This window comes from Rhinoderma darwinii, chromosome 10 (assembly GCF_050947455.1).
Source record: "Rhinoderma darwinii isolate aRhiDar2 chromosome 10, aRhiDar2.hap1, whole genome shotgun sequence".
Lineage (NCBI taxonomy): Eukaryota > Metazoa > Chordata > Amphibia > Anura > Rhinodermatidae > Rhinoderma > Rhinoderma darwinii.
The window spans coordinates 21172292-21195576 of NC_134696.1; the positions used below are offsets into that span (position 1 = coordinate 21172292).

At 41.2% G+C, this 23285-nt stretch overlaps 1 protein-coding gene across 1 annotated transcript in view; it reads left to right on the forward strand.

Moving 5' to 3' along the window:
• NPHP4 (nephrocystin 4) overlaps positions 1-23285 on the forward strand; it is a 159787-nt gene that overhangs the window by 60835 nt on the left and 75667 nt on the right. The window contains exons 10-11 of the mRNA XM_075839481.1: positions 13035-13217; positions 13578-13716. Of these exons, the coding sequence (XP_075695596.1) occupies positions 13035-13217; positions 13578-13716 (322 nt within the window). The remainder of the gene's footprint in view (positions 1-13034; positions 13218-13577; positions 13717-23285) is intronic.

The window sequence follows — 23285 nt, forward strand, 5'->3', positions numbered from 1 at the left end:
TTATTTTTTTAAATAAAAATGTCTATCAGTGTGTTTTGTGCAACTTTCGAATTACTTTTTATTAAAAATTATTTTTAGTTTTTGAGATACAGCTGCTTTGTATCCTGTATACTGAGCAGCTGTATCGTGCGCTAAAAATCTGCCAGGTCAGCGGCACTGACGGGTTGAGCTGTTACCGATCACATCTACGTTCATAACTCAGATGTGATTGATTACAGGCTGTCACTGAACCCGTCAGTCCCACTGATCGGACGGATACAGGTTTCAGCGCACTATACAGCTGCTCTGTATACAGGATATAAAGCAGCTGTAGCTCAAAAAGTAAAACTAATTTTGAATAAAAAGTATTTAGAAAGGTTTACATAGCTTTTAATCGTTATTCTGCAACTTTTTAATACATTGAGGGATTATATTAAGATTACTATTCTCAGCTATTCTACAGCAAAAATCGCAACACTTGGTATTTGTACTTCCCATTGCCAACTGATGGCGAAAAATTCGCAACAAATACGCAACCGTTCCACAGAAAAGATTAACATGCTGCAGAATAAAAAATCCACACCACAGGTCAACTTCTGCACAAAAACTTTCTGCCCCATGTGGATGAGATTTCTTAAAATGTCATCCACTTTTCTGCTACTGTAATATGATAAGAGAGCCTATGTGTATATACAGGGAAATGTCTCAAATGCGTTTATGGAATAAATTGACATATAACAAAAAGTAGTTGTCCTACATGTAGGACCTTGAGACATCAAAGAATAACCAAGTATTACTTGGTGCATTGACCCGAACAAAATTGAATAAATACCTGAGTCATACAATGCAGAAAAGAATGGCGTCGACCTATGCAAGGAGTATATATGTATAATTGTATGGGATTTGGAGCGAAAGAAGTGTAATATATGAAGTACAAATAATGAGATTACAATGCGATCATAAAAATGCTGCAATTCATGAGATAAGACAATAAATGCATTTATAAATCAACACGGGTCCTGATTTGGTAAAAATAACACATTATGTAGACATCAAAATGACTAAGGATAGAGAAATAGCATCGAGAAACCGGTAATGTTGTACGAATTTCTATAATAACCAGGGATGGATTAAGTGCTATAACAAACCTAGTCAAAAAAGCGGATATCCCACTATGCGGGTATCATACTTCCATAATGAATAAGGGAATAATGAACGCTACCACGTCCCCAAAAACCCGTAAAGCTCCTGCACAGGGAATGACGCCAAACCCGACACGCATTTCGGCTAATGCCTTCGTCCGGGTGTCTACACAGAAAAGGGATTCCGTGACAGTGTCCCAGTCATATAAGATATGTAATATTGATGTCTACTATAATGACTCTTAAATCATCACTTTGTCACAACCTAAATAATCAGTCTGTGCCCCTATCTCTGCCAGGTTTATAATTAGGACTTGGCAGCGAGGAGTTAAAAATCCATTCGATCCCCTTGTTGCGCTATTCCTGTGCCCAGCGTCTATTTACCTACCCGCCTGTGGTGCTATTCACACCTGTACTCTTCCCAGCTAACCTGTAATTGCCTACGTCCCTTTAAATTTACGTTCCTATCAATCCCAGGCTTCAGTGTAATTGCGGAACCCTCCTTTATGTTTCTTTAGCCTCTGCCAGATCTTGCCCCTTCTGCTTTATTTATACACGCCTTTTGCAGCACTATTGACTTTCACCAAGTATTCTGTTCCTTCTGGAACTGGAGTTTTAACCCGACTGACGAGACGGCCGTAGAGGTGGCAGCTGAATCGATTCCTGCTGAGCCAAAGGCGGTAGTGGCTGCAGTGAAATCCTGGGAAATGAGAAACAACACTGACAAAGTGGCACCCAGAAACCAAAGACATTTTTTTCCTTTTGATTTCATAACAAAGAAGCCCCTTTCCTCCCTGAGGAGAGCTGGATGTGTCTGTGCTGAAGTGCAGGATGCAGACAGTCCATGGGGATTCTTTGATTGATGTCGAGAGCTGTGTATGTACCAGGAGACTCCCGCACAACATGCTGAGGACTTTCTGAAACTGGTATTTTAGAGGCTAATTGCTCACGTAGAGAAGAGCCCAGTCATTGTGTGCTTTGTCCCGGGTAAGGCTAAGTTCACATCTCGTTTTTACTCTACGTCTGACATGAACAAACACAATACAGTGTCGCGGATCCCCCGTAGACTAGAGTCTTTGGAGGGATGCATGACAGCAGTAAAATAGGACATGTCCGTGTGACGGCCCGTTTTTTAACAGCCATCACACGTAGTACATATTCGCTCGTCTGAATGAGCCCTATGTGTGTGAAGTCTTTTTCTCCAAAGTTCAGCTGTTATTCCTTTAGACCTGTCAATGTCACTTCATTACAAAGCAGGAAAGGAGCCCGCGAGTCTGGTCTCCCGGTCTACTAACCGCTCACCGACATGTCCCGTAGTCGCTCCTTTATCCACTTCTTGTGTCTCTGTCGGTGACCCTTCCCCACATTGTCATGCCCCATTTGCTTCCTATTACAGGAATCGCCACACCTCACCCCAGGGAAATATAGTTCAGTCATGATAATGGAAAGTAGGCCCTGGCAGGGCAGTACTGAGATATTTCTTCTTATAGGATATGTTCACACTGAGTTTTTTGACGCGGAAACCGCGCCACAAAACTCGTCAAAAACCAGCTGAAAAATGTCTCCCATCCATTTCAATGGGAGGCAGAGGAGTCTTTTTCCCAGAGCGGTAAAACCGTCTCGCGGGAGAAAGAAGGGACATGCCCTATCTTCCGGCGTTTACGCCTCTGACCTCTCATTTACATCAATGGGTGGCAGAGAAAGCGTATTTCGCTGAGTTTTATGACCGCGGCGCTCAATGGCCGCGGGAGCGAAAAACGCCTCGATAATCGGCGCACAGGCAGAGGAAAATCTGCCTCAAACGTCAAAACTGAATTTTGAGGCAGAATTTTCACCTGCAAAAAACTCAGTGTGAACCCGGCCTTAATGTCTGCAATAATCAGTACCGCTGAAAGCTTGAAACAAAAAAGGCTAAAAACACAATAAAGACACTATTTTTGTAAATATACATAACATTTTTATTATATACAGTACCCTGTGTTTTTGGATCTGATGCCCACAAATCCTCTTTAACTGCAGAGCAGGTTTCCTCCGAAAACAGATCGTAGATGTACAAATTGGGGGCGATGAGAGGGGGTGCAATGATATGGAGTTAAGAGACAGACACTTTTCGGAACAACACAATATATGAATATCTGCTGATCAGGCACAAAATGGGGAAATATCCAGAACAGAGGGATATTGGTCAGAAGTAGTGACCATTCTTCTTTCATTGCTGCTGCCCATGGGCGAGTCCTTTGGGTGATTATGTGACACTTCTTGTGCCAGCTGTGAACTACCAATGACCACTACAGTTCCTCAAATGCCCTGTAATGTAGCGGTGGTCACCAGCAGTCAGAATTTTAGGTGGTTACTAAGCAACCACTTTGCAGTCTAAGACCCCAGGCACACGAATTACGGTCTGCCGTTACAGGCGCATTCACTTCTATTGTTCATGGACACCTTCCCGTTTATTTACGGGAAGGTGTCCGGGCCGTAGAGGTGCACCGCAAAAGATAGTCCTAACTTTTGTTTCTACGTTCCGTGCTTCCATACTTTGCACGGGCTGAAAATACGGGCATCTGTCCGCATGGCACCTTAATGCCTCTTGCACGCGACCGTTGTGCCTCTCGGGTCGTTTTTGAAGGCATCTGAGTGGCACCTGATAGTCTTCACAGGCCCATTCACTTTAGCGGGTGAATCGGGTCTGTTAAAAATGACGGACGGTGCACGTGGTCGTGTGGATGAGGCGTTACACTAAGTATAGGTTCACTTTCTTCAGAACCTGTTACTGCCAAGTGGATAAAATATTATGTCGTTTTTGCTCTTATCCCACATGATCATTTCCCTTGTCTGTTTTTTTTGAGGAGTTAAAATGATGCACGAACACAAGAGCTCACACTTCTATTCAGACCAGTTTAACACCCCGGCGGCGGAGGCAATGTCGTCTATATTAAAATGAATAATATAAGCCATGTGTTACGGAAACATAAGACCTATTTTTGTGAACTGCCGCAATCTCATTAGACATCTGTCAACCTATTAATTTGTAAGGTTTCTTTCTGGCTTAGAAATGTCATATAAATTATTAAATGGTCCCATGAATCTTCCTGACTGATGTGATGCAGCGTTATGTATCTCCCGCATGACAGTCATTCCTATGAAGCGGAAACTTGGGAAATTATTCACATGGAAGATAATTATCAGTCTGTTGAAGCATTAGGAGGTTTTTGGGTGTTTTAAGCTTATTTACAACTTTGCACAAAGTTTTGAAAATGAGCAACAATTCCCTTATTTCTAATGATTGATGGTGTTCTAATATCAATGCAAATGAGTGAGAATGAGCTGCAATACCAGACGCAGCCAATGAGCAACAGTGGCGCTGTTTCTGGGAAAAAGCAAACCCTGTACAACCCCTTTAATATATAGTATCATCATTTTCCATGATGCTGTACATTGTCATATAAAGGGGATGAACACATAAATGCACAATATATCCAGGGTGGACATAGTGTATATGTAGTTGACCACAGGAGCATATTTTGCCTACTGTTCTTAAAGGAGTTTTCCGAGATGAGAAAATTAACTGAATAAAGGAAATGGCATAAAATAAAAGAAACTACTCACCTGACAAACCCACTGCCACCCCAGTGCCGCCGCTCCTGTGGTCCCCGACACTCTTTGTTTACCTTGCTGCAGCGATGATGCGCCCGTATACCCACTTGGCTTCAGCCAATCACTGGCCTCAGCGGAAGCTGGTTTATCAGGTTATTTTCTTATTTTATGCCCTTATCTACATGCAGTAATTTTTTGGGGTCTCGGAAAACCCCTTAAAATAAAAGTTACCCTTCCTGTTTTTGGATGTGTGATGAGAGTTGGCAATACAAATACCTTCTGTTTTAGGAAACCCGTATATATATCAAAAAATGTGCAACAGTGCATAACCACATGATACAAATAAAAAAGCATAACCATGAAAAAAACATTCAAAGAGGTCAATAAGGCTGCGTTCACATCTGTGTCAGGGATCTGTTCAGGCGTTCCGTCTGAGCTTTCTGTCAGAACGGAACCCTGACTGAAACAATTGGAAAGCATCGGTTTTTTTTCCGTTTATCACCGTTGTGTAAGGGTTCCATCGTTTTGATTCCGTCAAAACGACAGAACCATGCACAACTGACACACGGAAACCATTTGCACCAGATCCGTCACCATTGAAATCAATGGTTTCCTTTTTGTTTCAGTCAGGGTCCCATTCTCAGGGGAAGCTCCGACTTAACGCTTGTACGGGACCCTGACGCAGATGTGAACGAAGCCTAAATCTGGCACAATAAAAGGAAGAAAATAGATATAAATAATGAAGAAAATGTAGCAAAAAAAGGAGTTCTAAATGGATGACAGAGAGGAGATACTAAACGTCTCGTCCAGGTGAACACCACTGTTTGGGTTGCTTCTTGTTTTTTAGGGGTACTGCCTCTTCTCTATGGTTCATTCTATTTGATAATGACTACCAACCTTACAAGGTAGTCACCTATAGGTGGCACTACAGAGACAGTTTTCCTTCTTCTGGGGAGCTATTTTGCATACTTTTCCCAAAGAGCATTGACCTTAAGGGGGAGTTCACACACAGTTTTTTGACGTGGAAACCGCACCGCAAAACGCGACAAAAGATGGTCGAAAGTGCCTCCTATTGATTACAATGGGAGGCTGAGGCGTTTTTTTTCCCGTGAGTGGAAAAACCGGCTCACGGGAAAAAGACGGGACATGCTCTATTTTTGGGCGTTTACGCCTCTGACCTCCCATTGATATCAATGGGTGGCAGAGAAAGCGTATTTTGCAGCGTTTTATGCCCGCGGCGCTCAACAGAATTTTGAGGCAGATTTTTTGCCTGCAAAAAATTCTGTGTGAACCCGGCCTAAGACTCCTTACCAGCTGGATCTCCACAAGGAAAAAGGGTACCTTACAAGAGCTAGTACAAATGGCTTCTCACTCAAACAGAACTCTACCCTGTACTGATGAGGAGCAACAACTATAAAACAGTTCTGTCTACAGGTGGGTATCTTTGGTTTGTCTGATAACCCTAGTTAAGTTTCAGTTCTCTATAAAGGGTCTGACTTTGACTTTACAGGGTAATCGCCTATCTGTCACCAGATTATAAGCGCTCTATCTCCTACATAATCTGATCGGCGCTGTAATGTAGATAACAACAGTGGTTTTTATTTTGAAAACGACCAATTTTGAGCAAGTTATAAACAATTTTATATTTATGGTAATTCGTTTCTTAATAGACAACTGGGCGTGTTTTTACTTTTTTACCAACTGGGCGTTGTACAGAGGCGTTTATGACGCTGACCAATCAGTGACCAATCAGCGTCATACACGTTTCTCCATTCATTTTTAGCAGTACTCGCAACACAGCGTGATCTTGCGAGATCACGCTGTGCTGTCACTTACACCCACTTTAACTTTACCGAAGTGTCTTGAGAGTGAATAGACATCACCTGCAGCCAGGACACGATGTCTATTCACACTCCCGACACCTCTGTAAAATTTCTGTGGGACTTAACTCACACAGCACAGCGTGATCTCGCGAGATTACGATGTGCTGTCATTCACAGAAACTTTACAGAAGTGTCGGGAGTGTGAATAGACATCGTGTCCTGGCTGGAGGTGATGTCTAATTCACTCTCAAGACACTTTGGTAAAGTTACTGTGGGAGTATGCGACAGTACTACGTGTTCTCGTGAGATCACGCTGTGTTGCGAGTACTGCTAAAAATGAATGGAGAGAAGTGTATGACGCTGATTGGTCACTGATTGGTCACTGATTGGTCAGCCTCATACACTCCTCTGTACAACGCCCAGTTGGTAAAAAAGTAAAAACACGCCCAGTTGTCTATTAAGAAACTCATTAGCATAAATCTAAAATTGGAACACTGTTACTGCTATGTGATCTGAGGAGTATTACCTCCATGGATGTGAGCTAGTTGGTAAATAGACTGTCATTTTCTGACATGCTGCACTCCTTTCTGCTTATCGGTTAATCCTAATGCTGCGTTCCACAGTAATCCAGCGCTATGCATCATTCTGTGTAAAACGTTTACAGATCCGGCAAGAAGCTTGAAAGTCATTGTAGGCACTGGAAGTTTATTTCCCTCAACATTTATTTACAGGGATTTAAAAAAAAATAAAAAATAAAAGAGCAAGACTGAGTGATGAGCCGCCATGAATAATATAGAATCTGTTTAAGGCATTTGCAAGAAACCTGAGACAGACGGGGGGCAAGGTTAAATATTTAATCTGTTCCTGGTGTGCAATGTGGAAATTACTTACAACGGAGCTACGAAATCCACATTTCTACATCAATAAAAGATTTGCAAAATGAAATCCGCTGAAAAACATGTTTCAGGATCATCTTCCAATATCAAGTTTCTAGGGGTGTATTTACATTAGACTTTTTTACAAAAAGAAGAAGTGTTACAAAAGGTTCGCTCACCACATATCCACTGTGTTTTTGTTGCGTTTCCATTGCGTTTGATGCGAGTTGGTGTAAATAGATCCAAATACTGCAGGTGCTCGTAGATATTCCCAAACTGGTCCAGTGTCGACAGCAGGTGATCAAGGCAATAGTGGTGTATAGTGCAGGTATATCCAGCACTCAAAATAAAAATTGTAAGGTTTATTTGGTCATATTTAAAACAAGGAAGTTAAAACAAAAAAATCCCGGGACCACGCTTACGCGTTTTAGACCAGTGGGGTCCTTAATCATAGCTTGACTAAATAAACCTTACAATTTTTATTTTGAGTGCTGGATATACCTTCACTATACACCACTATTGCATTAGACTTTTTTGGCAATAGTTTGTTGCATTTTTTTTTGCCGATATTACTAAAATTATGGCAAAAAAGTAACAAAACAGAAAAATTATTAATGTAAATACACCCTAAAAAACACATTCAGCCCGTACCTTTACTTCATTTATTTATATAGCTGGGTGACCACTCACAGGACTGCCATTATAGCAATTTTTTCTTTCGGTGCCCCCTATTTTTTGGTTTCCCAGCACTCAGATGGTGCCTAGCCCCCTAGCTTTCACATGAGGTACTGGACTCTCTTTTATTCACCTCTCCCTCGCAAGCATATGGGGTATCGTGACCCCTAGAAGAAACATCTGGTACTATGATCTGTAGTCGAAGCGTTGTGGTGTGCCAGGTTCTCTAGCAGATGCATATGGGTGTCCATGCAGACACTTGTGGTGCCAGGTTCTGTATCTATTTCCTGGGGTGTCCTAATTTCTAGCAGTGCCATAGAGATGTCGGGGGCCCCTGTTACCAAACTCCGTAGCAGTCACATATGGTATCAGGCACCCTTGAAGTCTTTTATGTTGTTGAACTCCCTAACAGTCATATGTGGTGCCAGTATCCCAGGCAGCTACGTGGCATCAAACTCTCTACTAGTCAGATTGGGTGCCATTCTCCCTAACAGCCACATGGGGTGCTATAGGGTTAGTTGTAGGCTGCACACAAATTATTTTGCACCATAATTTATTTCCATTGAATGACTGGTGCATAGTATGTGTAGTATGAGATTTCTCTATGTATAGATGATGAAATTCAGTATGAAGTCAATATTTAAATATAAATAATTCAATTATTAATCATTATTTCCAACTAGATTCCTTCCAGGCTGCACGAGAATGCTTTTTTATTTCTCACGGTCATTAAACTCCACTGTTCGCAGCCTTGAATTCGATAGGAAAATGACATATTTACTGTACGTATTCACTGCTAAATATGTGTTAATGCAGGGAACAGTGAGTTAAGGTCTTCCGCTGATCTCCAGGAGAAGGAAAAATGTCTATAAAATAAAAGAACTTCATCTACACTGATCATCATAGCCCGAAAGGTTTCAGCATTCGCCGGGAACCTGAATATCACACGGTGACTAATCCATTACACACAGCAATGACTTGTAAAGCCGCCACTTTGACACCACAGTATCGCTTCCGTCAGCTGTGAGAATTTATAGGGGACTGATGAATGTGAAAGACAGAAAATAAATGTCTTGACTAAATAAAAGGAATCGGTATGCGAATTACCCAGTCCATTTATTTATCATTTTAATTGTTTATTTTTTACGTTCATATACGATATATGGCAAATCTGTAGTATACGTCAGGTGGGGGCTAACATCTATTGCCTTGTATCATGTATATAAATGTAGTTTCATTAAATGTATATTGATAATAATTTTTTTTAAATGTTTTATATTCCATTGAGGTGGCTATATAGGAGGCACGCACTACCGTGCTGTATTTTCTGTATAGACCGTGCAGCAGGGTGTGTGTGATTTATTGCAGTTGCAATGAATGAGAGTTAATGGACAGAGTAATGTCAATAGACTAATACAATTAATCAGGAAAATATGGAGTACAGACTCCTCCCCTAGAGACTGGCAGGGGAGATATATACAGAGCTCTGTTCATGTGTATAGTTTATAGTGTCACCATCCTGCTTTATCTAGGCCTCCAGCAATACATTAGAGACGTCATTACATCTTCTGCCTTCTAATTATAATGAAATGACTCTGCTCACATATCCCATCCTGTACAGCAAAGCTGACAATTGAGCTGCAGAAAAACTCACGACATGTCCGTTCTTTGTGCGTATTTCGCGCATCACGCAAAACGCACACGCTCGTGTGAATCCGGCCTTAGTGCGAAGTTCTCCTGTTTGCAAATATTATAACCAGTATCGCGCTATTTCAAGGGATCAGTGTTCGTATACCACTGTGCGTCCGCTAGAAAATATGTGGGTGGTATATGACTTAAAGTAACCTTGCGAGAAACATATAGAACAAAATGCGATGTGTCTCATAATTACCAGCTGAGCTACCACACAACACGTGGATCTGTGCCGGCAATGCAGCTCATTCAACCCCTCCATATACGGCACCTATGTATGTATATATATATATCTATCTCCTCGACTCCAGATGAATCGCTCCACGCAGAGACGTACTCTCTCCTGTTCTCTGTCCTGTATACATCACATTATTACATAGGTTGTGTAACTATTTTATACAGTTGTTGGGGCAGACTTATTCCTATATCTTCTCAACTGAACTGAAACTTTTTGTTGCATATTTTCATGATCCAAATGCATTAAAGGCTGTGTTTTGTGTAACTTTATGAATACTTTTTATAAAAAATTATTTTTACTTTTTGAGATACAGCTGCTTTATATCCTGTATACAGAGCAGCTGTATCTAGCGCTGAGACCTAAATCTGTCAGGTCAGTGGCACTGACGGGTTCAGTGTCAGCGGGGATGGAGCAGTTGTCCATTACATCTAAATTCATAGATTTTCCCAGGAATCCATTCAAGGAAATCCCCTAACCTCGGGCTGACAGTAGTATAAATGAAAGAAAAGTGACAATCGGCAATGATTGGACAGCGTCACAGTGTGTAGGGACACGCCCCTTTAACGAAGAACGGTAACACCCGGTTGTCAATTTAGTCATACATTTCCAGGTGGTATAACAGTGAAACGGCCCAATGCGGATTTACCTTGTAGCCCCAACCTTATATTACATGTCTACCTTTTACCAACATGTTTTTATGTGCAATATTCTGTTCTGGTTAATTTCCTAATATATATTTATAGCGGTCCAAGCTCGTTTTTCTGAAACGGCTCCAAATCCCCTGCATAGACATTAGAGATTTATTTCACTGTGCTAAAAAGTAGCAAATTATGGCGCCCATCATATTTGCACAATAATTTGTGACGTTTTACCGTTTTTCGCTCTAATCACTTTCTTAAAAAGTGGGTGGGGCCTAGCGGAAGGGTCGGGGCCACCGCAGCCCTACACATTTACTATAACTTTAGTCATTTTATAATTTTTTTGCTGTGAAAAATGGTTTACCTGCAGTAAAATGAGTCACTTTCTAACTTACATTCTGTAGCTGAAATACCTCTGTGTTTTTAGTGTCACATGCAGCCACATGATCATGTTCCTGCTGTTTATCTCCTGCTTATTATAGGACACGCACGTGAATACAACACCAGATTGCTTCTATACTTCCCTATGTTCAGTACTAGATATTACAAGTGCAGGCAAACGCCATAAACCAGAAGAGACGGCTTTATATACCCGCCATATTGATTTAGAACTTATAGTCCCCACTGGTTTATTATTAATCCCGGTGACGGTTTACTGTAAAGAACGAGGTAGTCACTGTGGAAACTACAAACCGATGAGAAGGGAAGATATGACGGTCTGTAGGATTATACGTCTGATAATGAGGTTGTCCAGTCATGCAATATGAAATCAAATCTCCCTGTTAAGAGGCCGGAGAGCAGTCCTCATCCTCCCCCCCCCTCCCCCTCCTCATCCTCCCCCTCTTCCTATACGTTACAGACTGAACGATGAAGATTTGTATTGTTTTTAAGGTTATTTTTGTGATGTCTGAGCGGACGCCTCAGCGCCACCTGTATTATTCTTTGGACATCTGACCGGGTAGTGTGGAAATGTGGGACAAACATCCGACTAGACGAGACGCACCGGCTTATTCAACGAAACGTTAACATAATACATGAATATTACCTATAATGAGCATTACCGCTGCTTCACCGCCATTTCTGGCGACACTCATGGCACCCCCGCCATGTGTTCAGCATAATGTAATTCCGTCTTTGTAATTGAAGTCGGCCCCTGGGCTTGTTATATATGTGACCTGTCTAAATAACAATGTGAATGAAAGCGCAACTGTTCAGACCTCGGCAGGCGTCTCATAGAGTCTGGACTGTGAAAATCTGGATATTCCTATAATAAAGGAGCTATTTCGGTGCACAATACGAAGGCTAATTACTATTCCTGAGTGATTTCATGAAGGATAGCTGTGCTATGGGGCTTGTGGTGGGAGGGGTCCGGCATTGAACTTCTTCCCCTGCTCACCATGACACTCATAGCGGCTGCCTGCAGCCACCACTAGGGGGAGCTCACAGCAAACAGATTTATACAGCTCCCATTGACTTCAATACTAGCTGTATAAATCCATATGCAGTGAGCTCCCCCTAGTGGTGGCTGCATGCAGCCTGAATTACATCATTTAGAAGTCATAAAAACAAAGGTCCTCTATGCAGATCTATTACTAAAAACAAAATGGTTAACATTAACTTTAATAAAGACATGATATTTGCTGGAGCTCTCAGTAGGAGGTTCACTGAAGTGACAATTGAGTAAAATATACCTTTTATTAGTAACTCATTTTAAAAACAGGGGTAACACACCACTGTGAAGTAAGCCCCACCGTGATAGTTTAAAAACGTGTTAAACAGAAAACACTGAGTCATTATGATAGATATATCTCAGTGTTTGTAACAATGTTTCACTGACAACAGCATATGACCTGGGCACAACAGTAGTACAATCCCCAAAGTGCACCAGTATCCGTGAACGAGACACCGGAACTCCTAGCGCTGGGTGTAAAACAATGCTACTGTCCCCTATGCAGACATTCAGTATACAATGAAAGACCCTACGCGTTTCAGATACTCATCCTCAGGGGTCCGTATCTTGGTCACTCTGGCCTCATCACCAGCGATAATGGTATTCAACAGCAGATATTCTGCTGTGCGTCACGGGAAGATGCTCGTATCGATGTCAACGGCATACTTCATTGCAGGCGCTAGGTTACTATAAGCCCCAAACTCCACCCCTTGTTTTGGCGGCGATACATGAACTGACCAATCACACCACCCTCTCGATTCGTGACGCTCTCAGTAGGAACTGAGTTTTGCTATGGGGTCCTATGATTACGGTGTGACGCAATGACTATGCTAAGCTCAGTCCTGATATCATAGATTGAACAGAGGGTATATAATGGGTATATATTGTATCTAATCTTGTCATGTTTTCTTATTTGCTGTATATTTAGCTGCCTTCTGCTATGATGCTGTCTAATGCGTCTTACATGCGTATGATACGTTGGGCATCTTGGACCCCGCTCCTGAACCCTGGATCTACAGAAGTCACCTTCCCCTTACAAGGAGGACCTCATCCTAATCCCTGTAATAATCTTGTATATAAGATACCACCAAATAGCATGAGCTCCGATGAGGTAAGATAAATACTGTGTTTTTGTTCCCTACAACTTTATTATTCACCTGCCATCCCATAATACCTGTGTTAATCCACATCTCCAGCGATCACATAACCTTACACTGTAGGATGTCTATGATGATGGGTTTAAAGAGACAGTCTGGTTTAAATAACCATTTTCTTATCAATGGTCCCCCCTGATGAGCTGATCTTGTGGAGGGGTCCCGCTCATAGGTCACAAAACCCAGCTCTGCTACATTTTTTTCCCTTTATAACCTGCCTCATATTACGATCAAAAATGTTACTGCTATAATATATAAATTTAATATCGGTCAGAAGCGTGGCCCCATCTAAAACTCACATGCCTTCTTTCAATCAGGTGCAGCAGGTGGAGGCCGGTACCTTGTGTTTTAACTTTACTGCTCGCTCAGAACATCACATGGGGGATACGGCAGAATCTGTGGAGAGTTTGCCCCAGGAGCTTCTTCAGTCGAAGAAAAAAGTAACATTGGCAAATGGTAAGTGCAGATTATATTTTATGTGGTAAACTAAAGTGAACCTCCAGACAAAAATGAAACCTTGCCTGTGCTCCTGAATCCATATGAGCAGTGAGTGTGTTCAGTATTTCACTTATAAGCCCATTGGGCTCCAGACAGGAAGTAGCTCTCTGACACCTACCACTGGCAGCCATATCAGCTGATATTGAGCTTCTTTTTCTGTCACCTGGTCACCCAGAACGTCCTCCCTCCCTAGGATCTACTTTGGCAGTCCATCACAGTAAGAGAATCATCACTCACACTTCCCATCGGAGGAACATGCTTGACTAAATCTCAGTCTGTTAAAAGGGTTTTCCAAGAAGGATAGATGATCATTTTCTAATCACTGGGGGCCCACTGATCGTGAGAACGGGGGTCCCGAACCCTCCGTGCCTCCACAGTTAGGAGAACATTGAGTGGAGCGGCGGTCAAGCATGTGCGCTGCCGCTCCATTTGATGTCTATGGGAATGATGGAAACAGTAGAGTACAGGACTTGGTTGTTTCTTTCATTCTCATAGACAGTGAATGGAGCGACGGGCGCATGCTCAACTGCTGCTCTATTCCAGCTCCTCCTCACTTCGGGGGGTGCAGTATGAGGATCTGGGGTTCAGGAAACCTCGTTCTCTCGATCAATGGGGGTCCAAGCGATCAGAAAATTATCACATCCTGTGCATAGCTGATCATTTATGATTCTGGCAAAACCCCTTTAATCATGATCTGCTATCAGTGACCAAATGTCCATAAGGGATCAGTCAGCTTAATTGCCTTCACCATAATTAATACCCTATAACATAAAATGTTCATTACAAGTTGACAAACAATGTATTTCGGACATTGCAGTAACAATAGTGAAATCGGTAAAGGAGGAAGTAGCTAACTTCTCTTCCTGCTTTAATTTCAATAGAAATAATTAGATCTGGCAGCCATTGAAGGCAAATATTTATCAGTAGGAACCTATAGTTTCAGAAACATTTACCCCGAGCATGTGAACCTCACATGACCAGGACAGATTTTTATTCCCTGTGAGTAAACAATGAAGCTTCCAACTGGAAGATAGCAAGCAGAGATCTTGAAAATCGATCCAGAAAGTATATTGGAGAATTGTAAAGCTTTTCATTATAAAAACAATAACCTTTATTTGCTCAAACCAGAGTTCCCCTTTAATTTACTTTCAATCTTTACATTGACAACCAATGATTTTTTTTTTTTTTTGCTATTTGTGTTCAATGGGCCACAGTTTTTTTTTTGTTTTTGTTTTTTTCTTTTATTTCTTATTTTTTTATCCTGCAGTCAGCAGTTAATGGAGAGAATTTAGAAGTTTGATAGCAGCATTATTGAACAGATGGCGCTGCTTCATTTTAGTCTGACCCATAATTCTCTTGTGCATTTGGTTAATTGATATGTCATGTCATCTGTTGTATAGGCAATTCATTGTGCGGTTAGTTTGGAAAAACTTCTGAAAGTCAAAAGTTACTGCAGTTCCTTGAGTATCTTTTCCTTTTTTTTTTCCTTAATCTAACATTGAAGTTTGTGTTTTTCCTGCTGTTTGGATGTTTGAATAAATTAGAAAGGAGCGAAGTCATGTTTTTAGGGAACTTGACCTGATAAAAATGAAATAAAAATCTGTAAAGTAATTAAACTGCTTAGTAATGCTATAAAAGGTCTGGAAAATATTTTCATCTTTACACGTTAACATTTTTTTTTAATCATTATAACAGTTTATTTTTATTTTCTTCCAATTACAGTGACTTCCCATATATTATCTTCCCTAGGCTGTCATTTCATATTCTGCCACCAGAGGGCAGTGTGTCACTATGAATAGTTTTATACAGGAACTTTTTGGGTTTAAGTTTGGTCATTTTAATACAGATGTAGCTAGCTGGACACTGCTGGTAATAAATACACGGAAATAAAAGATCACCGCATGTGTTCATGCAAAAGAGTACAGCTCCATGGGAAATAATTTGTGCAAACAGTCATGCAAGTTTTAGGAGGTGATATTGAAAAGTAGGAGACTTTCCAAGTTCATCTGCTGTAAAAATCATTTTTTTACGCTGTCAGGTAGCAGGAGATTTATATGAAGCTAATCCTTACTTGACTTGATAACAGAGTGATGTCCCTGAAATAAGTCGAATGTTTTAAAACTCTTTACACTAAATTCATGTAACCCTCCCCCCCCCCCCATTTCTCCAACAAATATTTGTGGTGGAGAAGCTTTGGTTGGGGTGCGTTTTCCTACACGTTTTCTGTTCACTCTGATACTAATAAAACAATTTTTTAAAGTTTTTCCTATTTAACCCATTCGTATAATTCGGACCTCACATGAAGGTCAGTGGCCTGCATGGCTTGTACTAAATTCCAAGATGAGATGTTTCAAGGGTCTATTATAAGAGTTGAGTGGGAGCTATTGGCCCAAGAGAGTGATGTCACAGTAGCTCAGATGACTGCATCCTATTGTAGTGATGTCACAGTAGCTCATATGGCTGCATCCTATTGTAGTGATGTCACAGATGATGAGATGGCTGCATCCTATTGTAGTGATGTCACAGTAGCTCAGATGGCTGCATCCTATTGTAGTGATGTCACAGTAGCTCAGATGACTGCATCCTATTGTGGTGATGTCACAGTAGCTCAGATGACTGCATCCTATTGTGGTGATGTCACAGTAGCTCAGATGGCTGCATCCTATTGTAGTGATGTCACAGATGCCCAGATGACTGGATCCTATTGTATTGATGTCACAGATGCCCAGATGACTGCATCTTATTGTAGTGATGTCACAGATGCCCAGATGACTGGATCCTATTGTAGTGATGTCACAGATGCCCAGATGACTGCATCCTATTGTAGTGATGTCACAGTAGCTCAGATGGCTGCATCCTATTGTAGTGATGTCACAGATGCCCAGATGACTGGATCCTATTGTAGTGATGTCACAGATGCCCAGATGACTGCAACCTATTGTAGTGATGTCACAGATGCCCAGATGACTGCATCCTATTGTAGTGATGTCACAGATGCTCATATGACTGCATCCTATTGTAGTGATGTCACAGTTGCTCAGATGACTGCATCTTATTGTAGTGATGTCACAGATGATCAGATGACTGCATCTTATTGTAGTGATGTCACAGTTGCTCAGATGACTGCATCCCATTGTATTGATGTTACAGTAAGTCTTCGTTCACATCTGCGCTAGGGTCCGGTTCCGATGTTCGTCTGAGCTTTCCGTCAGAACGGGACCCTGACTGACACAAACGGAAACCAAAGGTTTACGTTTCCATCACCATTGATTTCAATGGTGACCGATCCGGTGCCAATAGTTTCCATTGTCTCCATTGTGCAAGGGTTCCGTAGTTTTGACGCAATCCATACCTCAGTCAACTAAGCTATTGATTCAGTCAAAATGACGGAACCCTTGCACAACGGAGACAAACGGAAACTATTGGCACCGGATTCATCACCATTGAAATCAATGGTGATGGAAACAGAAATCTTTGGTTTCCGTTTGTGTCAGTCAGGGTCCCGTTCCGACGGAAAGCTCCGACAGAACGTCGGAATGCGACCCCGGCGCATATGTGAGCGAAGCCTTACCGAGGTGACTGCATCCTATTGTAGTGATGTCACAATAGCTCAGATACATATATCCTATTGTAATGATATCATAGTAGCTCAGATAATAGAATCTTTCCTATTATATGGTATCACAGTAGCTTAGAAGACTATAAATTATATCATATTAATTTAATCCGGCATCCATGGGACCTGATGGGTGCAGCATTACCAGTTCTTCTGGATTATTGGATGGTCATAGAAAACTAATGAAAACTCAGTGCTAAGGGTGACACAAAATGAAATTTTAAATCAAAATCTGCTTCCAAGTGGTTATTTCTGCTAAATCTTCAGCTTCTGGTCATTTCTTTGCTGGATTATCAGACTTTCTGTATTATCGGATACCAGATTAATGGAATTTCACTGCATATATGATACCCTGATAGTTCCCCTTGTAATCTATCTACTTGTAAGTCGAGAGTTTATATAGTACACGTGAAGTGATGGCACCACCGCTGCCCACATTATTTACAGTCCCTACTATAGAACCTGGCAGCGGGAAACTTGTAGTCCCATTGTGGGGTCTCCTCCAAGTTGCCGCCATATCTGCGGGTATTGTTCCCATATGTTCTGTATGTCAGTTAGATCCCCTCCAGATTGTTTACAATAAGAGAACGTGACTCTTCATTACTGGTTTTCTCTTCCAAAATGTCATAATTTAGAAAACCCATTTCCATACACCCCATTAGGGAGTTCTGAGTTAATAGAGGGGGGTCCTCTGTTGAGGATCCTAATTTCTTGGCCAGAGTGGAGAGCGGTAACAAAGAGCGTCTCTCGCTCTGGAGGACCCGTCCCTGTCCTGTATTACACAGACAACACATTGATATGAATGGGCTCTATGTACTTCTTAATTTCCCCTGCGGTGGCGCTGCAGGGAAATTGAACACTGGTTTCCCCACAGATTACAGCTGATCATTGGGGGTCCTGCTTATTGTCAAGGGACCCTTCTATTAAGTAGCTATAGTGCAAAGCGGGCAACCCCTTTAAAGTGCACCTATCAACTAGATCCTATAGGGCGGGGAGTCTTGATTGGAGACACCCAGTGTATTATAATGATAGGGCTGTATGAAGATGTTTTGACACCATGTCATTGATACTGATCACCAAATCCTCTGCATAGACATAGGGGGAGATTTATTACGACTGGTGTTTCATATGCCAGTCTAAATATAAAATTGTGAATTTTTATGCATTAGGGACTTTTCTATTCTGGCGTAGAAAACGTAATAAATTCTGGCCGTAGAGTTGAATAATAACATTCTAGCTACCAGCAGCCACCACTAGGGGAAGCTTTCTTCATGCTGTTTTGTTGTTGATCTCGGATGCAGTAAGCTCCCCCTGGTGGTGACTGCAGGCAGACATTATTTTATTATTTGACTATCGCTATACAGTGATTTGGAGCAGGACAATGGAGCTACAACCGTTATAAACATATATTGAAAAATTAGAAATATTTTGATTAAAATAAACACAAAATGGCTTCAAAGGGGAACATTCACGTTAAGTTTATAAATACATAATACCCAAATAATAAATTGTATGATGCCCCAACATCAAGCCTAAACCTCGATCTGAACTAATATAAGGTCAAAGAGCTATACTAGGAAACTTCCATGACTGGTAGCCACCGATGCAGGCATTGCTTATTGATGGAATAGAATGTCAGAACAGTGAATACTGACACATGGGTGGTATCAAATTGCTCCATGTATTCATGTAACATATTGATGTGCCCTTGGGCTAAACACCTACAATGTTCTTCAATGCAAGGTATAGATATAGCAGATGGAATCTGTCATTGAACGGTTTAATTTCTACACCTATAAGTAGGTTTACCGCATAGTGCCACATGACAAACTCAGCTCTGCTACATCCGTTGTTGCTTTCAATGATCTTGACGTGGAAATTCAGAGTGATGAATGATAGATGGATCTTGGACTCGGGGAGCCCCTGATATCTGCCATCTTTCCTGGCACACCTCCCCCGTCATATGGACGATCCCCTGGCTCAGAACTATCCATTCTCATCAGAAGCCAAATGTTAGGAAAGAAATAATGGGCATTTTGAGGTCTTCCAAGATTGATCATAAAACTCAAATAAATGGAGTTTATGAGGCTTGTAATCTCTCCGATGCAAATATTATGGCGTCCGTAAAACTAAAGCCAACTTTCTCACGCCAATATTTTTTTCCTAGTAGACAGTCATGTAATATTACAGCCAATTAAAACCCTGTGAATGGTTGTGTGACTTTTCCTGTTTTTATATTGTGTCGATATTCTCTACGGAAAAACCTGGCACAACGTCCCATCAAATTTAGGAAGCCAGATTACACCAGCACCCCCTCCCTGACTATTTTTGACTCAGGACTTTTCCTGTTCCCTAGGATTTGGGACTGTATACAGTAACATATATAGATCTGCAGGGGCCCCATACCCACATCCACCACCAGGGACAGCTGGGCTTGAAGATTTTTTTTGCCCCATATCCTTTCCATGATCCTCGGGTTAACTCTCCAAACCCTTTTTTGCAAGACCTTTGGGGAGGGGACCGTTGCCATTAAAATAAGCAATGTAGCCAACCTCATCCGGACCCCCACTCTCCGAGGGTCCCATAGAAGATGTATGGTTTTCCTCTATGGTACCTTCTCCCTGGGCTGAATGTCTGTGTGTCATGTGACCTCTAATTACTAGGGATTTGCCCCAAATGATGTGCCCCCAATAGGTAAGTTGCTGGTGGGTGTGGATATTTTTGGGCACAATTTGAAAGGTATCTGTTATCAGGTCATCTTTAGGCTACATGCAGCGCAAAAGTTTTGCCGACACATAACAGGGCGCTTTATTCTAAAACAACACTCTTTTAGCGTACAACGGGTGAAAGTGACCCTATGGAAACTTACACCTACTGTCTTAGGATATTCTTTTTTTTTTTTTTTTTCCTTTTTCATCTTTTTTTTTTTTTATATTTAAAAGAACAAATCAGGCTTGAGAGCAGAAGACAATTGTGTACTGGCCAAGGTTTTTTTTAATCCAAATAATAAAAATTGTTATCAAAGAAAATAGAATAATAACAATAATTTTGCCTACAAAGACGGAGATCGCATCTCATTAAATTATATTAGAGGTTTATAAAATAGCAGTCAACAGCCGACTGCGTCGTGGATCAATGGCATTTAAACCTGAAGTCACCTTGAGATGAAATAATCAGGTCGGTTTCATTGAGCGTCAAAGAAAAAAAGAAAATGAAAATGCTCGTCACATTGACCTCTTCCTGGCTGCAGAGAGAGGTCTATAAATTTCCTTTTAAGTAAGTTTTGCCTCTGACAAACTCCACTAAAAGAATGTATGATATGATCCACGCTGTGCCAACACCAAGATATTTTATTTATTAAAGAATACAATGGGCTGTCCACCTATGTAATAAAACAAGCAGCCAATTCTGGTTTACAAGTCATACACAGGTAAATCCGGCTTGCCTAATGCACCTACAATTTGGTCAAAGATTTATTTGTATAAGATGTGGTCAATCTGAATAAAAAATAGAACTTCTACCTTCAGTTTTTGTAATAAGAAAAAGGTTGTCCTTTTTCATTGTCAGCCATATTAGCTCTCATAGTACTGCTTTTGTTTGTCACTCGGTCACCCATGGGCTCCTCCCCTTTTCAATCCAATATCTCTCTTCTAGTCAAACACTGTGACAGAACCATCTCTCATCGCTCTCACTGTGCTGATGACATACTGACAACTGTGGGAAAAAAAGAAAAAAGCACGGCGCCACATAATGCAAAGTAAATGTTGATAGAGAGTGTGGTAAACAAGGAAGCAAGGCAAATGCTCACCTGTCAGTTTGTGCAAAATACAGGCACAATACTGGTAAAAGGAGTAGTCCGCTGCAGCCAGGTCCAATCCGGTAAACCGTAAAGGTTGCCGCAAGTGCATGAGATTAGTTAAAAGAAAATTGTACATATATATATATATATATATATTAGGGACCTATATTAAGGCGCTGCTGTATTGCAAAGAAGAATAACAAATAATTTTAAGATAGGTTGGTTTATTGATATGCAGGCAACGCGTTTCGACGTCTTGTCTTTTTTGTTCTTGTATTATGGGCCTGATGAAGACGTTAGTTCAACGTCGAAACGCGTTGCCTGCATATCAATAAACCAACCTATTTTTAAATAATTTGTTGTTCCTTTTTGCAATACTGAGCAATACAGCAGCGCCTTAATATAGGTCCTCAATATATATATATATATATATATATATATATATATATATATATATCTATCCCTGCCAGTCAAACACAGTGAGAGTACCCCCTCCCATCCCTCTCACTTTGCTGAGGACATACTAGCCATACAACCATATTAGCTCTCATGGGGCTGCTTTTTTTTGTCACTCGGTCACCCATAGGGTCCTTCTTCACTCAGATATCCCCCTACCTGTAAAACACAGTAAGAGAATCCTCTCTCTCATCCCTCTCACTATGCAAAGACATACTTTATTGAATCTATGCCGGCGGATTGTGAAACATGTTCTGGTATCCGTGACCAAATCTTAATTTGTTCTTCAGAGATGTTTCACACTGACCACAGCCCTAATGTTTAGTCTATAAGGTTACCACGGTTTGTTGTCTTTTTAAGTTGGGAAACAAAGAATGATGGGAAGTATAGTTTAATGGTTTTGTTAGTGAGGGAGGAAGTAGCTAGCTTCTGATCACAGCTCCTGCTGCTGGGTCTGCCAGATCAGACGGAATTTATGAAGGAACTCGGCAGCGCCACCACAGGGGAAAAAAATGATTACATAGTTCCTATTGAAATCAATGGGCTGTCTGTGTATCCTGCAGAACAAATGATCCCCTCTGCTGTGCAGTTGAACTCAATCTATTGTTCACTGTTATCACCCATTTCTTTCTGGAAGAAAGGCTCCGTGTATTTAAAAAGCTTTACCAACAATATACATAGGGAAAAGAAAATACCTTTGGTTGGTGGTCGTTCGAAACACATGAGGTTGAGCAATGAAATATTTCCATCCCATCCATCACAAACATTAGAGGAGACGGTAGATGGACTTACCTAATGACCATCTTTGCTGGGATCACATTATTGTTATTTTCTAAGCATGTCTTCCTTCTTGGCAGCCACCCAAGATCGAGCACAGATACAGCATGTAACGCACATATGCCTGGGCTTAATATTTAAATCAAAGCCTCAGGTTTTAAAATAAAATTTTCATGTCCAACATACTGTGATTAATTTAAGATTTTGAACCGTGCGAAGATGGAGAATCTCATTGAACGAAGTGAATTTAGATTCATGGCAATTGACAAACCCCAAACCCCTACCTTCTATGCTCTTCCAAAGATTTATAAGGGGACTACCCCTCTCAAGGGTCGCCCAATAGTAGGAATTGGGGGATTGACACAAAATGTGGGGATTTATCTAGATAAAATACTAAGAAATTTTGTGGCAGCATTACCCTCTTACACAAGAGATACTATGAATTTATTATAAAAAATGTATGACCTCACGGTAGATCATAACACCGTTCCGGCTAGCATAGATGTAGAGACGTTCTACTCCTCAATCCCACATGAAATGGGTTTAAGGCAGTTGACTATTTCCTCAGTACCAGGGGAATTTAGCATAAAGCTAATATAGGTCATGACTCCGTCTAAATAAAAACCACTGCTGTCACCTACATTACAGCGCCGATCACATTATGTAGAAGAGCCTCTTTAATGTCAATCATATATAGGAAACCAACCTCCACAAACAGTTCATTGAGGTGGGAGAGCTACCACCCAGACCCACTAAAGAGAGGCATACCCAAGGGGCAGTACCTCAGGCTAAAACGTAATTGCTCAAATGAAGGAGAGTTTAGAGAACAAGCAAGGGAATTGACTGGTTCCCGACCGCTGGCTGTGTTTTTACGGCCAG